This window comes from Amblyomma americanum, chromosome 7 (assembly GCF_052857255.1).
Source record: "Amblyomma americanum isolate KBUSLIRL-KWMA chromosome 7, ASM5285725v1, whole genome shotgun sequence".
NCBI lineage: Eukaryota > Metazoa > Arthropoda > Arachnida > Ixodida > Ixodidae > Amblyomma > Amblyomma americanum.
The window spans coordinates 104,731,682-104,749,532 of NC_135503.1; the positions used below are offsets into that span (position 1 = coordinate 104,731,682).

At 47.5% G+C, this 17,851-nt stretch overlaps 1 protein-coding gene across 1 annotated transcript in view; it reads left to right on the forward strand.

Annotated features, from left to right (window-relative positions):
* Window positions 1-352: 352 nt before the first annotated feature.
* The window catches only part of LOC144099448 (NADPH oxidase 4-like), a 147,633-nt gene continuing 130,134 nt past the window's right edge, over window positions 353-17,851 (forward strand). Inside the window, exon 1 of the mRNA XM_077632751.1 lies at window positions 353-939. Coding sequence (XP_077488877.1) covers window positions 790-939 — 150 coding nt within the window. The 5' untranslated portion in view covers window positions 353-789. The remainder of the gene's footprint in view (window positions 940-17,851) is intronic.

A 17,851-nucleotide genomic window follows, 5' to 3' on the forward strand; every position in this document is an offset into this window, starting at 1 on the left:
GCCGACTGCCACCGACCGAACACGCGGACAATCTGGAATTAGGCGGCCAAGAGTTTGCCTTTTTTTCCGCCGCCTCGCTACTGTCACCCTTCCCAGCCCGGGGCGATGCCGCGCTCATCGCGCATATCGCGTCTCATCACTTCCTCCTCCTCACCCTCCTCCTCTTCCCTGTAAGCGTGAGAGGGCGCCAGTTCCTGCGGAAGAACAGTTTCCAACACCGCCGAACAGCTGGCTAAGATGCGGTTCGCGCAGACGCCTGCTACTTGACCTAGAGAGAGTGCCGCCGATGAAAGGGGCAAGCAACAGGGCTGAGAGCGGTGCAGCAGGCTGAGGGGAGTGAGAGGTGGCAGGAGAGAGTGGTAGTGAGCCGCCGCCGGACGATCAGCGTGGCGCAAGTTTCTTGTCTAAGCGCCGCCGCCCGGTTGGTTGGTTGCCTGCTCTTGGGGTTCCTTGGCGTCGCCGGCGTTGCGGCGGCAGGAGCGGAGAGTGTGAGCCCGCGATGAGCGCGCTGTGAAGGAGGAGAAGGGAGGCGACGGGATCTCGCTCGGCCCGGCAGTGCCGCAGGATCGTCGGGGTGTGGGAAATTGCGTCGGAACATGCGCCGCTCTCCGTGGTCGGCGGGGTTGTCGGATGGCGCCGCCGAGTTGTAGTGGCTGGAGTCGGCGTGTTCCTGGATGCCTGGGAAGCGGTAGTGGAGGCGCCGTTCGAATCGCACCGGCCGTCACTTGAACCGAGCCGACACGACGAGCGACGTTGAGCGAGTGGCGGTTTTTATCGCCAAAACGCTGGATGATGATGACGACGATGGACCTTCCATTGCCCTGTAGGGCGCCAAATCCCACTGCTGGGGATGCTGGGAAGAGCGGAGTCGGGGTGACAGCTGGCATCGTCCGATGTTGGAGGAGCTTCAAAGTGGCTGCCCGGTCCCAGGCGTTGCTGGTGAGTGCGGTCGTGCTTTGCAGTGCGGATCTGTAAACCACAACTGCTGCTTTGATCCTGTTCTTCAGGGAGAAGAAGCGCTACATGACGTCAAAGTGCGCTCACTGTTTACTCAAGCTCATTTTCATACACATGAATTGGCTGTCTGCAACTGTGATAAAGGTGTACAACGCCTGTCGTAATACGATAACCGCGGTTAATCACTGGGACGTAGAAAGATGTCCTGCCCAGGAGGATGACGTTGCCTTTTCAAGAAGAGTGTGCTACTGGAGGCCTGTCGCATCAGAAGAACTTTCGCTAGTATCCTAAATTAGACTAAAATGAAAGCCAAAAATTGCAACGCACATAAAGATAGAGAGTTTTAATGGTAAGCCGCAACGCGATAATAATAATAAGCGGGAAGGCCATTAGTGCAAGCACGGAGCAGCGGTTAACCAAATCAGCGTCATAGAGGCAATGCTTGAAGAGGCAACGAGGCATCGAATCGATGAGACAGGTCGGAAAGTGGGGAATGTTGATACTAATTCATAACGGATACTGTAGCGCAAAAAGGACGATACACGTGACAAGAACACACACGGCAGGAGCGTACCATCAACAAAGGCGTTTATTAATGCAAAATAATTAGATGGCTCATCGGCACGAAAAGCTGGCGTCGCCCAAAAAGTGGCCGTCTTAAAAAACTAGCCATTGGTCGAATCGTTTTGACCTCTTCAAAGTCGGGAAAATACGAAATGTTAACGAGTAATAGTATTTACAACGGAATCAACTACAAAGGAAAGAATAGAATTGAAATACAACTGGAGCAGAAATATAATCGAATTGGAATAAAAAATGCAATGTTTTTGCATTACACGCCCGTAAGTTTTGCAAGCGCCTCGGGCAATTTTTTCAATTTTTGGTGCAGAAACGGGTCAAGAAACATCTGTAATTTTTGCCCATCATGGTCAGAGGATTTGGGAGGTTGTAGAAGCTTACCAAATTGCCTAGGCAGCTGACTTTGTCAACCAACCTTCCTCCGCCCTGCCGGGGAAAAATTTCCTTTTTTTTTATTCTAACGACTAATCATTGTTCTTGCAGTTGTTCATTGGTTTTTCTTTACTTTCTTATCTAGTTTTTATATCGACAGTTGGAATAAACGCCGTCGTTGCCAATAAGTGCTTGTCGTGTGTGCTCTGCTCTTGTTTATGGCGCTTTTGGGATAGAGTATTCATTGCGAATCGATTAGAACAGTCCGCTCTGTAGCCGGATCTGTATTCGCGCGGTATTGTGTACATCCGGCTTGTGACGCTCGTGCTTTGTGCCAGCATTTATCACGTGTCATGAGACGGCGGCACAGGGCGCGTGTACGTTGATGGAGATGCGCGGCGCAGAAATTTTTAGCCCAGAATGGAGCTCCCATCTGTCGTGTTCCATATCCGTTGTTTTGGCTTGCCTCGCGTTTGTCCGATTCCAAAAGCGAACTGAATTACGAGTGGAAAGATGTTTTGGTTGGTTTGAAGTCGTCATTGTTGTGAGTGCGATTGAGAAAGCCCGACAGGGCGTGCGTCATAAGTTGAAAGGAGTTCGGCTTGTTTTTGTCTCCTGCTTGACGTCCCTTGTGGGCAGCGTTTTGCATAATTTATGCAATAGAGCCCCTGTCATCAGCGAACGTGCATCAAAAGGACGAAGAAACGGCAGTGTAGTAATGAGCTATTCTATGCCTCAATGTCAATCTGATTTATGCTATTTTTCTGAGTTTGTAGTTTCTGTTCATCGAACATATCTTTCTTTTATTTACAATTGTATACAAAAGGTTGTACAGAGGGAGGTCCCAGCGTACAACTGTCTGGTAGACCTCCTCCTAAAAAGTGCCCAAAGTAGTATCTTTAGGACAAATGAGAATTTAAGCAGATACGAACGGAAATAACGTAATAATGACAAGAAATATGAGGTCAGCCACATACCAATTAAAACAACGTTATTCTATGTTAACAAGCCACTGACGCCCCGAAAGAAAGGTTTTGTAGTTTTGGTGTTGAAGACAAATTTGTAATAAACGTAATTGCAGGCGGTGTTTGAACAAATATGCCTATCCAGATGATTTAATAAATATGAATGACTAGTCGTGCTACAGTTTCAGAGTGATGATGAACCATATCTGAAGCCTGAATATATCTTAAGGGAAAAAAACAAATAATTCGAGCCCTACTAGTGTAGGGCAGGAAGGGCCAGTGATTTGTTTGAACGCTGGTGTACCGCTACATCGCGACGGTGTTCCGAGTCCTGCATAGAACTGTCGATCTGGTGCCTAACGAGCCTTAGTTCATCAAGATTAATGCCTTAGAGAGCGCGAGAATACGACTCGTCTCAATTGGTGCTGCCATTTGTGAAGTAAACCTAGAGAGTACTGAGCGCAGGCGTGGAATAGATTGCCCGTGACAGTGAGCGTTCCACTTCGGCCTATTAGTAAGCGCACCAGGTGCAGTGTTTTTCATCTGTTATATCCCGTTACCACACCGTGCACGTTGAGGCGAAGAGTCCAGTTCCACCAGACGAGGCAGATAGATGTGGGTAGGGGTGAGCTTATTCATACTGAAGGGAGGATATGAGCAAACGAGCATATAGTCTTGTGGAAAGCGAATGCTAATGGTACGAGGCAGGGGGCCGAAAAAACAAAACGAGCTTTGTAGGACAGGCTCGTCGTTATCGTTACGCGAACTACTGACCACGGAGCGCGCAGTCCTCACCTTACTCGCCTTCAGGAAGAGGCAACAAACAAAAAAGTCCAAGTGACCTGTAGCCATTGGCCTGAATGCATAGGCTTTTTTACCCTATTGATTTTTCTTCTGAACGTTTTTTTCCTGTAGTGCCTGCATTGGAACTAGGGGGAGAGTAATCATTTCGTCTTTCGCTCTGCATTGTATGAAACTTTAGAATGAAATGGTTTTCAAGTTTTTTTGTGCAGTTCTTTTGTAGAGGGTGGCATTATTGAATGTTACATAAGTTAAATGATTTACTGGTTAGTACAAATATTTCCAGATACGGGTGCAGGATGGCTGTGATGTAAAATTCTTGTTGGGTGACAGAAATAATGTTAGTAATGACATCGATAATACGACGCTTAATTTGACTGCCTGAATCGCATCACAGGATATCCTTTCAGTCTCTTATAATCTGGTTTGTTTTATGGGGGTTTAACGTCCCAAAGCGACTCAGGCTATGAGGGGCGCCGTAGTGATCAGGACTCCGTAAATTTCGACCACCTGGGGTTCTTTAACGTGCACTGACATCGCACAGTACACGGGCCTCTAGAATTTCGCCTCCATCGAAAATCGACCGCCGCGGCCGGGATAGAATCCGCGTCTTTCGGGCCAGCTAGCAGTCGAGCGCCATAACCACTAAGCCACCGCGGCGGCTAAGTCTGTTATAATCAGCGAAAAAAACCACGTTTGTATGTTATTAACGCGTCTTATATCAGAAGCATGTTTTCTAACTGGTGTTCATCATCATCATTATTATAGCTACGCCCACTGCAGGCTAAAGGCCCCTCCATATCCGTAAAATTTACCCTGCCCGTGTTAGTTGCGGCTACGTTTTCTCAGCAAACGTACTTAACTTATCCTCTCACCTGACTCTGACAAGTGAAGACTACCAATCATAAGGCTGTGTGGAAGGAGGACAAAGCCTTCTGGTTATTACACAGTGGAGGTTTACAAATGAGGCTTAGAGGGTTGCAACGAGAAACTTTCTATACGAAGAGTTAATCGGGAATGTAATCGTATTAGCAAGCTCCAGTTTACCCGGAATATTGCCTAACTAATTAGTTTGGTTAGCTGGCGAATTTCAGTAGCATTGAGTCCATATAGGAGCAAAGCAAAACATATGGCTTAAATACCAATGGGAAAAAATGGCAAATATATATCCAACAGTCTGCGATTTGTATTGAGGTAGTGGAAGTTGTGAAGGTGTAGATCTAGTATATGGCGTAGAAATTGCCTGACTAGTAAGACTGCCATGGCGTAGTCTACCATAGCTTAGAAGTTACCTGACGAGTAAGAGCAGGTTTAGAATTTAGTCAGGTCTGGGATTTATTTATTTATTTGAAATGCCTTACTTGCTCGTAGGGCATTGTGTACAGGAGGCGTTAAATTTCGAACAGCACTTTTGTTAGAGATTGATCAGAACAGAATGAATAAAAGAATGCTTAGAAAAATTATTTTAACGTGAAAAAATGGCAGAGTAGTAGAGCAGACGACAGGGAAATAAGAAAAAGATATGCATTACAGATTAAAGCAATTGAGCACTAGCTTACTGCTCCCACTAAATGGAAAAGTACATAACATTTTCTCCCGCCATATTACCCGCGGGCCGAAACTTGAGGCGGACGAGAAAGCATAATTTTTCAATAATAACAGTACCACGAGCTATGGAAAGGAAAACGGTAAAGCTAACACTGAAAGGCAGAGGGAGAACCGCTTGGATTACTGAGCAAATGCAACTTAATCGTACCTCAGCGGAAATCAAAACGTGAAAAAGAGTTGGGGCTGGACAAGAAATGTGGGTACGATAACCGATGCTCTCTTTAGTTATCAAAGCGGACACATAGGCAATGGAAAACGTTGAAGGAGACAGCAGGGAGACAGGTTGGATGAGGGGAACAAAAAAGGGAATTGGTTTAAGTACTGTGGCCGCGGCAAGCTCAGGAAACGACCGATCGGAGATCAGTGATGGAGACCTTTGGTCCTCCACTTGAAGTTGTTTGGTAATGATAATGGGAATGGCTTTATTGTCTTTTGTAAGCGAGTGCTGCCTGCAGCCTTTGCAAATCGGGCTCTCGACTCACAAAGGCGGTCGCATGTGACCATTTTATTGTGCCGGCCGGTACTTAAGTGCACAATTAGATCTTCCTAGGTGTGGTCGCAGCGTCGGCGAATCAAGACTGCTCGCCCGGCTGTGTGCCTCTGGGCATCAGCAGTCCCCATTTCATGCCATCGTCTAAAATGAAGACTGGTATTTAACCAAGGGGCCATCTAGCTCCGAACTTCTTTTTAGTCAGCCAGCCCTGCAGCTCACAGAAAAGAAAACCAGAGACGCAAATAAATATAGCAAAAAAAACAAAACAAAAGAAAACGGGCTTCCACCACGAATGTGCTTCGATATACCGTATGCACCCAATGATCCGATAGTGTAGCCTGAAGGTGCAGGGTTTTTAGGAAAAAGCAGCTGCCAGAGCTGAATGGAAACGGGGATTCGTATTGTCTTATTTGAATGCTCAGCAGAACATGCTAGAATACATCTTCGCCCACTGCTTAGCGTACGTTGATTTTATATGTGTTGCGCTTGCTCGTTTGGAGTTGTGACAACGCCCTTTGAACATCTATTGAAGCATACGGCATCAGTCAAGAACAGCGAAACATGTTGCGACTCGTATGTCAAGCCTAAGCTGGCCAACCCCACTTTATCTCTCGACCTGTCATCTCTACAAAAACGGTCGTGGACTTCAGGAGAGGGCCAGAGTTTCGTCGGCACAGAATGGCGCGCGCATATATACTCGCTCGGAGGACGACTGTCTCATGACACTCCCGGGAGAAACAGGAGACTCCATCGATTTGGGTCGCGCACTTGGCCGCGTGTCGTCGCTGCGTGATTGGGCAAGGAGTCAGCGCCTGCCCCGTGTCACGCTTGGTGTGCGACGGCGGCAACTGCAGCCGCTTCCAGCACCGGACCGTGCGGCCTTTTGGCCCCCCTCCACCGTCGCCGCTGCAAACAGCGGCCGCTGTTTGAACTTTCCCAACGGTCAGCTGTTGCAATTCACGAAGCGACGCGCGCTGCCCCCGTTCCCAGAGGTCATTATTTTCGTGCGCTAATGCGGGTGTGACTTGTTGTGGTGCGCTCATGACAACGTGCCCACGCGTATTTGCCACCTGCGCCTGTGGTGTTCGCTCGTGGGCACTTATGTTGTAACTCCACTTAACACTACCGCTTTTTTAACGCGCAGTCTAGGTTTTGAGCGTGTGCTGCGAGTGGTTATTTCACAATTTCGCGGCAGTCATTTATTTCCCTTTGTTCGTCATCGTTGGTGCGGTAACACGTGTACACACGGGAGGCGAGGAGAACAATAATGTTATCTGAAAAAAAAAAGAATCTCAAAGGTTTGTAGCTTCGTGGAAGAAAGCACAAATAAGTCACAAAGGAAGCTGGGCACAAAAACCATTACCTTTAACCAACCGCTAACTCTATATTTCACCATTCTACTGGTTATAATGATCGAGTGGTTCTTACTCCAAACTCCTTCCTCCAGCTTATTTTCCTTTTAAGTAAACGTTTGTACTCTGCACCATCTGCTTGGACACCGCTCTTGCCATTGCCGTCGGCTTGAAGCCTGCGGTGGGAGATAATTAAAAAAAACTGCAGCCGACAACAACCGCCCATGGACCGTGGGGCGTTTATTACTCCGCTAAGCAATCACAACAGTAAACGAGATGAGTATTTTAATTTTTCGCCCTATATGACAAGCGAATGATTGACATTATTCTGCTTATATTTTTGTATTGCCGTTACTTTTTGTTCCGGCAAAAGAAAGCCATTAACAAAGCACGTTTTCCTGGTCACGGACGAGCAGCTCGTGGCGGTCATAAATGTCAGGATAAATTCAGTGTAACCTTATGTTGTATCCAACTATAGCAGTCTATCGGCGCCGTTTCCACCTTATTCAGCAGTAACATGTGCTGTTCTGGCAGTGCTAACTTTTGGCCTATACCGACTGCCGTGCATAAACTTTGATTCTGATCAGCTCCGAGCAGATTTTCGGGGTGGATAAATCTTAACTCACCGTATGGCGCTGCGCCAATAGAGAAGCCAAACAAGTATGCTGTCTTCTAGCTGCTAGCTCGAGGCAAGAAAACAGACAAATCAGGGTTTAGTGTTGCACTGTGAAGTGGCTTAATTTTGGAACTCTTTAGGGCGGGCGGCTGCTGGAGCATGATGAAGACATGCTAGCTTGCTTCCTGTCACTTTTAGGACTCGTTCTGGCAGAGAAATCGGCGTTCTTTACCCTGAGAAAGAGTAGACGTTCGCGTTCGTGTTAGCTGGCATTTAAGTAAGAAAGATCACCCTCATAAAAATGGTCTATATACTTTCTATAGTCGTCTTATAGACTATATTTCCTTCCTATACATATTTCTTTTTGTCAGTTCATAGTACATATACTAAAGTCCTCTAAATGAGTATGGCCAAAAATCTGTAAATTATCTATAGACTGTCTGTAGAAATTGTATTCTTTATAAACTAGCGTATAGGATTTGCCTGTAGAAAGTATATAGTCTTCATTCACAAAATAATATGAACACTCTATAGACCGCCTAAAGAAATTTTAAACGTCCGATATTCCTGACACTTAACGACTACATAAGCGTTGCGAGACGTGTCACATGAAAGCTGTCGTGACTAATGCTTTCCCCACCCCAAAATTGTTCACTGCTCCCCGAAAATGCGCTTCGATTGACGTTGGCTAGAAGGTAGCCGTGTAATAGTGCCTACAGCGGCATGCGAGCAATTCGTGACGTAAGGCCTAAATTCTTGGAGCCAGTGACGTAGCAGGCCAGGCGCATCACTGGATGTGCATGGGCCAATAGTTCGGAGTCTTTCGGCGCTTATGAAATTGTCCGGTCCTAAGCACGTCGCGGGAAGTTTTATGAAATTACTGACAGATGACAGCAAGTACGCTGCAGGGCACTTCGAGCACTCGACTACGACGCGTATGTTACTTATTTCCTGCTTCCATTTTTCATTTCCGCTGGCCCACAGCCGGGACATCACAGGGCGAGTCCAGCTTTTTTTTTCGTTTTAGCGTGCATGCGAGTACGATTGTGCCCAGTATATAACGATGTGTGTACCTCTCTCCCTATTCTTTCTCGCTATTGCCCCTGTCTATATTTCGCCTTTCTATCTTCTCTCCAGGCCTGCCACTTTCTCTTCCACCGGCTCCAGCTCAGGTGCTTGGAATAGTAGATAGCAGTTACAGCGGCCTGCATCCCTCTTTTCCTCATGTTTTGGTCACATAGTTTGCATAGGGTTTACTACTACTAAGTCTCTGGTTAGACCATTCCCCCCCCCACCGAGAAATAGAGGATGACCAAGTTTTTTTGCCTAATTCTTTGGTGGCCTGAAGGGGCCATTGACAGTACTTTGCATCAATGCTTTCATCCTCATTTCGCACACATCGATTGCAACGCCCTCTTGCACACCCACATCTTCACCTCTTCCTCTTCTTGGCTTTGATCACGTACCGAGGAAACGCGGCAAAAAAGTTGCAACTTTGTTCAAGATCTCGTTTGAGGACGATCGACCAGCAGTGCCATGGACGTGAAAAGTGCTTCCTACCTGACACCCATTTGCATGTGCGGCTGACTCGGCACGTGGTGCAGGACGATGCTATCAGCGTCGCGCGTGAGCTCAGTGACTGCACCTGCTTTCGCCTGCAGAGATAAGCCAGCTAAGCGCGCTGGGCGGCGGAGGGAAATGAGAAGAAAAAAACGAGATTGAATTGCCTCTGGAGCTGACACAGCGAAGCGATTAACGGCGATGGCTCCGATCGCGAAGTGTTTAACCCAGCGATGGTCTCGTATCCCGTTTTGCAGTAGCTTGCGAGGGTGAAGCTTGGGGCCGCTTTTTCGCTCAGACATTGTTTGTAGTGTAAGTGGGGCAGCGCGCTGACATCGCGCTAACCTTGTTACGTTTGCTGATAAGAAAAAAGGAAGGAAAAGAAAGGAGCACAGTTCGGTTTCGATAGAAAATTACCGCTGAACAGAAGCTGTTCGCAGTACTGCCATGTTTAAAGAAACAGGGGCCACAGTGCCTAAGGAATATTCTTTCGGTTCTGGAGAGAGTTTGACGGCAACCCGCTAAGGTCGTCGATGGACACGACGCCTTTGAAGAAAAATAAATGCTTCACGTTTCGGATCTCACTCGGCAGCCGTGTTCATGTGAACAAGGCTCCTGCTTGAGACCCGAAACGTGAAGCATTTGTTTTTCTTCAGAGGCATGGTGTTTCTTCCTTTCGTCGTCTTCTTCCGACCAAATCTTTACCCCTTTAATTGTCATTATCAGTTGGTTCGTGCGGCGTCTGGGATGATCGCGGGGAAGCAGTGTTAGTAGCTGTGTCCACTTTAAAGACAGGTATGACCGGTGACAAATATAAAAAATCTTCCTTCCTCTGGAAGCAATAATTTACTTCCGCTGCGGGTGCACTTTCCGGAAGAAAATGTTCTGTACCTGGTCTATCCTGGCTCGTTGGTTCGGCTAAGCTATATAGTGTGCTCGGTTTCACATGCCGAAGCTCTGCTTGGGCTACTGGAGAGATGGTAGTGAACCGTTCCTTTTAAATTTTGACCCTTTCTTCTTCAACGGGTACCGATATCGCATATCATACGGTTGCGCTTTACATTTAGGTCCATCGAAATATAGCCGCCGTGACCGGGATTCGATCCTGCGACCTAATGCTCAGGATCAGAACGTATTATTCGCTGCGATAAAGTGGCGGCTGTGTTGCCTAAAATACTCAACAAAAAATTCTTAGTACCATTACGATTCTCCCTAATGCGAAACTTGAGCGCAGCATTGTCGGTGTGTCAGGCTCTGTGCGCTTATTGTTTTGTTTTGCTGGGCCCCCTTGCTAAAATTCTATTAGACAGTCTATATACTGTCCATAGATTTCTGTCTATGAAGCCTACAGAATCTCTACAGACAAACCTTAGAGACTAACATTTGAGTTTGGGCTAGTTGGTTCATACTTGAAACATTAGACAGCAGCTCGAGTAAACGGCGCAGAAAACAGCAGAAGCATAGAAACACAGGACGGGCGCCCGCCCTTTCTTTCTATGTTTCTGCTGTTTTCTCTGCCGTTCTTTCGCGCTGCTCTCTAATGTTTCAAGTATAAACCTTTGAGAGCAGTCTATAGGCAATACAAATCCGATAAGCAGTCTATAGACAACCCATGAATTTATGGCCACACACTTTAGTAGACGTTTGTCTATAGATAGTCTATAGACTATAAATAGACAAAAAGGAATATTTAAAGAAGACAATAGAGTCTATAAAAAGCCTACAGACTCTCTATCGGCCATTTTGGTAAGAGCCGTCCGCACATCCGGCGACGATGTTAGTTCGATAGCATTATTAGTTCATGAAGACGATGCTGTTGAATGCACAGCGCGGGAGAATGTGTATACTAGTTCGATAGCAGTATTAGTTGAAAATGACGATGTGCAAATGTTACCACGCTGGGGCTGACTAGGTACACTATCAATTTGCCGGCTGCGAGTGATTTGTTCTCTCGTAGTGCTCGCAACGCTTTCTTGACCTTGATAGGTAAGTAATTTTTTTTCCCACACAACGTCAAAATGTTATCCGAGGATAACTCTAAGCAGACTACGGCGAGTGAAAGTGAAGCCTGCACAAAAGAAGGCTTCCCTACCTGAAAAGCAGCGGCGTAGGCCTTTAAAGCGGCGCGCAAGCGTGCCGGCCGTGGAAGCGCCCCATTCAGACAGTGCCCGTTATCCTTGCCGTTGTGCAAGCGTTTTCAATTACATCGTAACGTAACAGCCGGCCGCTGCTCTCCTTCGCGTGGAAAAATTACGTAGTCGTCGACGAGTGGCGACCGCAAAGCGGCTACGACGTTGAAACGGGTAATGGGCGAGCTAGACACGTGCTCTCCCGAAGTATACCAAGCGTCTACCTGCCTTTTGAAGCAGAGCAAGACACCTCTGTGGGTTTAATGCCTAGAATCAACAATAAGCCGCTTTTGCACGTGGGCGGTTTACGATAAGCACCGTTCCGGGCTGTTGACTTGCTGATGCCGGTGTACAATTTGAGCATGGAGCTTCTCGTGTACGCGGAACACGTAACACATTCCACTCCCTCTTGTGGCAGTGGTCATTTGCAGAGTTACGGATGGCATCTGAGGTGAGGGAGCGGGGAGGGGGTGGATTGAGGGTATATTATGGTAATTTAAAACTTCGTGGCGTTGAATGTCACATTTCTCCAAGCTACCATCGGGTACCGGAAGCGAGAGATCTGCGTGCCACACCTATTTACGCCTCGCTAAATCGTACTTTAAGGTGATCAGCAGTCAGCGAGCCTGCAGTAAACGTGAGAACAACTAAGGCTCGCAAGAACCGTTGCGGCCGGACACACTCGCACGATAGTACCAGCTTCAAGGCATTTTTAATAGGCAGTACACCTTAGTGAGAGTGCTTGGATGTCATTGCCAGTAGCCAAGGCTGGCAAGCATAGTTCTTGTTTAGCGGCATTTTCGTGAAACATATGCTTAAATGAGTCACTTCTTCCTTTTCTGTAAGAAAATAGCATAGAGGCACTTTAGGAGCATTTTTCAACGCGTGGTAGGCTTTTGCGATGGACGAGCTTTATCGTGGCCAATTTAAGCCTAGGGCTATGGAGGCGTTTCTACAAAAATTCTTTGACTTTATTGCCCTTGACCCGCTGAAAAGGCGAAAGGAAAACTTTTCTTGGATCAACAATCTGACGCTTTCTGAGTCTGACGGGAACTTATTGTACACCAAAGGAGTACCCACTAGGAGGCGCAGAGCTCAACGGAAACCTGCGAAATAACTTTTCCCTCTGACTTGCAGTGCCAGTACCAACTGGGTGAAAACGCACAGACAACAGCTGCTCTGGGTCATCATCATCATTTCTCCTACGGCTGTGTATCGACTACCTTTAGCTGTATACACAGGTAGAATGAAAAACTTGTCGTGCTTCAGTAGCCTTTATCAGCCTTAGCTTTTTAGCGAGGAAGATCGGAAAATTGTGCCAGGAAGCGTTGCCCGTCGCGGGAGTGTAAGTTGGTTGTATTTGTAAATAGTAGGCCGTCGCGCACTGAAGTGTTATCACAGAGACAATACTTAAGCCTAGCTATAGGGGAATTCTGAATAATCGAAAGCGAAAAAATAAGCCTGATTCTTTGTCAGCAATATGAGATAATGCATTTCGTCGGAATTGTCGTGATTGTCATTGTCGTGATTAATGACAAATAGAACGGCCCCCCCCCCCCCTCCTCTCTCCAACCGTGAAGACATTAATTACTTAAGGTTGGCTGTACAGAGAAATTTTGAGTAATCGAAAGCAGGAAAAGAAACGTGGTTCTTTGCCAGCAATATCAGATAACGCATCTCATCGGAATTGATATCTCCGCTATCTTTCGTGATTAATGACAAACAGAACGACCCCCCCCCCCCCCCCCCCCGTTCATTCCTCGTTTCAGTAAGCGCTCACTTTCCTCTGCGATCGCGCACGTGCGCGCGTTTATTTATTGGCTTAGGCAACCTGGTACACAGTCGAGTCGACCGCATGGAACCGCCCCGGTGGTTGAAACCGGACCGGGGCCGTAAGCCGGAATCTGTCACGATGGTGTTCGGGAGCGAGCGGCCCTGCGTACGCAAAAGTGATCGAGCGTTCTCCTTTTCCGGTTGCACGCCAGCGCACTCGCGCCTTGCTCGAGCAGCCTGCAGCTTCCTGAGCCCAATCACCAATTCGGCCGACTGCGATCGAGTCCGATTTTGTATTACTCACCGCGTCCGTGTGTGTGGGGGGGGTTCCTGTGAGTGCGAGGTTGTGGTGAGCCCGGCGTCGACGCAACCGCGCGCGAGTGCGAACAATCGTTGGCGGTACTCTCGCGATCTCCTTGTTTTCACGAAATGCGATCTGGCCCACAGGCCTGCAGCTCCGGCGGCGGCCCGCATATAGCGGCACGCCCTCTGCAAATGCGATCCCATTTATCTCACCGCTGCGCGCTCAGATCTGGCCGCGCCGAGTTGCCGAGCGTACTGGCTACTTCAGCTCCCGGCCGCGTCTCGTATGCAGGCTGTGTCCGGGTCTCGCGCTGCTATCACGTGTTGGCCGCCTTAGGAAAAGGCCGAGTGAAAGATCAGCGAACACTGCGGGGCCGATCTGCTAACTTGAAGAGGAAATCTGCGTTAGGACACGTAGTCCCTTTTTTGTTTCGGCGATGTGGTTCAAAGCGCCAGTTTTCTTTTTTTTTTTGGGGGGGGGGCTCGGTCGGTAATGGTGATCCAACACATCAGATAGTGCGTCTCTCATAGCCTGAGTCGCTTTGGGACGTTAAACCCCCATAAACTAAACTAAACTGATAAATCGGATAGGGGGAAGGGGGCCGGGAGACTGAACGTGGCACAGGACTCCACTTCTGCCGATGATGGTGCGAGGCGCCGGAAGAATGTTATTCATTTATTTATTTATTTATTTATTTATTTATTTATTTATTCAGATGCCTACAGCGCCCTGAAACGGGCATTATTGTAGGGGGAAAACAGAAAAATGGTACAGGCAGCACAATTCAGCAACAAAACTGTAGCTCTATGTTCAAATATAACGCAAGATACACAACTTATTCAAACAAGAAAAAAGAAATGTTCAAAACAACGTATATACAATAACTGGATACAAAAACTTCAGTTGTGTATACAAAGCACACGAAGAAAATTTTACACACTAAGTAAACAAAAATTCGGCAAGAGCACCGTCAAATCTAGAGGATGGCGCTGACAGAACATGCTCCGGCAAACCATTCCACTCATGAACTGTTTTGGGGAAAACGCATATTTAAATATGTTGATTCGGATCTAGTATTCACGAAAATTTAATGAGTGATCTATTCTGGTGGATCGGTAGGCAGGATCAAGTATATATGTTTCTTTCCTTATGCCCGTTGCACCTGAATAAATTTTATGGAATAGCTTTAGGGTGATGGGTGATGTATTTCCTTATTTCTTGCAGAAGGGGCCAGCCCAGATTGATCTCACTCTGCAGAAGTGTAAAGAAGTTTTTTTAGGCAAAGCTGCTTTGCCGGCGTATGAAGTACACGTTTAACAGCTGATGTGTCCGACTGCAGCTTTGCTGAAGCAACATCAGTTATAGGAATGACAGTGGGGGCTGCTAAACTCGAGAAAACGGAGGCCAACGAAAGTACCAAAGGCGAGTTGCGATCGGACCGTTTACTCTTTGCTTGCACAGCAGATGGAATGCATGGAGGGTATACTGCGTTTTTGGTTCTTATTACACTGCTGCAAAATTCTGTCAAAACCAGGTCACACATACATGAACTGCGACAGCGAAGCTTATTAATGCGGAAGCATTATATGGCTCATCGCCAACGAAACGCGGCGTCGACGACCGAAAAAGTGGTCGCAAAAAATCCCTGATGACGTCACCGTGGAATCAAAAATATAGAATTTCTTTGGAAGGTGCGGGGAATTCAACCCAGGGCTTTCAGACTGCGAGGCGTTCGAGCAAGCAACCCACAGGCCACACAACCGTGTTACTTCTTGGCGAACAAAGCTGAACCAGTATATCTCTTGCCTTACGACTGTATGCTGATTGGTAGGTCTGTCATTAGAAAGGAAGAGACAAAAATTAAAAACTAAATAAAAATAAAATACGATGCTTTCGCATTCAAAACACGTAAGTAGGCTTAATTGCGCGCCGTAAGTTTTAAAAAGCATGTGCTTCATCTTTAGTAAGGACCACGCTGCAATCACTCCTCATGATCGATTTACGAAAGACAAGATTATTGCAATATTGAGCTAAACATTGTGATGATGCACGAAACTAACCTTGCCCCTCTTTAAGTGCGCTACCATGTATACGTGTAACCAATGGACTCAGTGCAACTCTGCCTTAACTCCTTACTGTTCTCGTTCTTCCTTGGGCTAGCCACTGGCTTTTGATTTCAATCGGACAGTTCCGAAACGTAATGTGGAAGTTCTGTCTATGCAGGAGTGAACAGATAGTAACAGCAACTAGCAGTAAAATATATCGGTTGCCGAAACGAGACCCCTCTTCAAACTTTTTGAGTGATGCCCTTGCATGAAGGAGCATGGGCTTTCTCCAAGGCTTCTCCATTGAAGGCTTCCATAAAATGATCAGTCCAATATGCCCTGGTCGAATGAATTCCTAAATGTGCGGGTGGATATTATGAGTAGGATTTATCTTTTGTAATAATGCGCTGCGGTTATCTCATGAAATTAAAATGTCCTTCTCCGAGGTAGGAACCGTCACTACGTGGCACCGTGTGAAATGCGAAGAGGGTCACTCACACTCTCATGGGAAATGCCTTCTCTGCGGTGCCTGGTTTCGAAAGCCGAGGAGAAGCGAACAGAACGTAGCCGGGCCCATTATTCTGAGTGCTTTGTGTTGTGCCTTGAGTGCGTACCTCTGTAGTCGCGAAGGAAGAACCCAAATTAAAATCGGTTGGGAAACACCGGCGTTGTGTTCTCTCGCCACGTAGTGCTCAGCTTGAGGGCAGCTGAAACTCCGGGAGGGACGGAGCACTGAAAGTCGTTGTGAGATCGCGCTCGATCAAAGTCCATGTTACCCTGCGCTTTTGAAGCTCGATGAGGTTGCGCTACACTAAGAGCGCTCGACAACACGCGACGGGCACATAGAAATTCAACGAGACACGAACATTTCAGCACTCTACCAGTTGTAACATTTGAACACAATCATTAACCGGGGGTGACATTTGAAGTTCAAAAAAAAAAACCAGGTTTCAGTCCAGCAGATCTCGATCTAACCATTGTTACCTTTCGCTTCACTGGTATTCATCGCGGGCAAGCATACGTTTGTAGACTTAGACGTTTCAACACGATAGCGTTAAAGGCCTCGTTACTCAGAAAATCCGACGTCGGCGTTGTGAGCGAAAATTTAGAAGCATGACTCCGGCAACTGCTGCCCAGAGAGCAACCTAGCAGGCAGGTGAGCCACCTAGGTCACGTGACTTTTCGGCGTCATCACAACCTGCCTAGCGGATAGCGAGCAAACGGCCCACCGTGGCAGGTGGCAGCTAAATTAATGATTGGTCGCTCGGGAAGAGCAACCTGGGCCGCACAAGGCCCACCGATGGGAGCACTTGCCATCGCAGGGCAGTGGCGCATCGCTTAACCGCTGCACCACTGCGCCAAGAAGGGTGGGAGGACTCCTAGTGATTTACGAATGTAAAGTGGAATATGGCATTTTGAATATATTGGAATTAACTCATCGCGCCGTCGCGTCATACCCTTAAGGCTGAGCTTAAGTGCCCCCTCGAATTTTTTCGCTTTCTTGTTTGCATTGGTCAGAGGTGCACCGCTAAACAAACATGGGATAACAGGAAAGGAATACATGCATTCGCACTCTGCATTACTATGCACAGTGGTTATGCATCGACTGCGGATGCGGCGTTGCACCATCCACCTAGTGCATGCAAGCCTAGGCACTGACTGGTTACGTTTCCTGTTGCGTGTTGTGCACGGTCACACGCCGACGCGACTGTGGCGCAAACGCTTGTGCGGACACTGAGATGTGCTCATTGCGAGAGCCGTTCCGGCGGAAATCCCCCGCTGACTAGCACTGCAGTACAGCTCGCTGCCTCGTGACGAGGTGTGGCAAAGTCACTGACCGCCACGGTTGGCTCTTATTGCAGACGTGTAGAGTACAGCGCGTTCGTCTTGGAAGTATCCTTTATCTTTCTATAACTTCTGAAAAACGTGTGCCAGGGAGTGGGTATGTTCAAATTCAGTTCGCTAAGTACGGAGGAAGGCCATCAACAGTGAGAGCAAAGTAATCACAGAAACTGCCGGATGCTAACTAACCACGCTGATAAGATACCGGATGCATGTAGTCGTATGGGGCGTTAGTGATCCGCAGTCAGTACATGCCCAAGCAATGCAGAGGTTCGAAATGTGTCGGCATTTTGCGTGGGAGCGAGCGTTTCTTCGCAAGACGTGCGCGTGCATTAACGAGTCGGCACACTTATCAGTATCAAGAATTGGGAAAGTAACGTCCGGCTCAGCATCGAGGCGTTGTCTCCTTATCTTGTCGCTCCCGCCTTGTTGTGATGATGTTAAGTGCCGTTCTG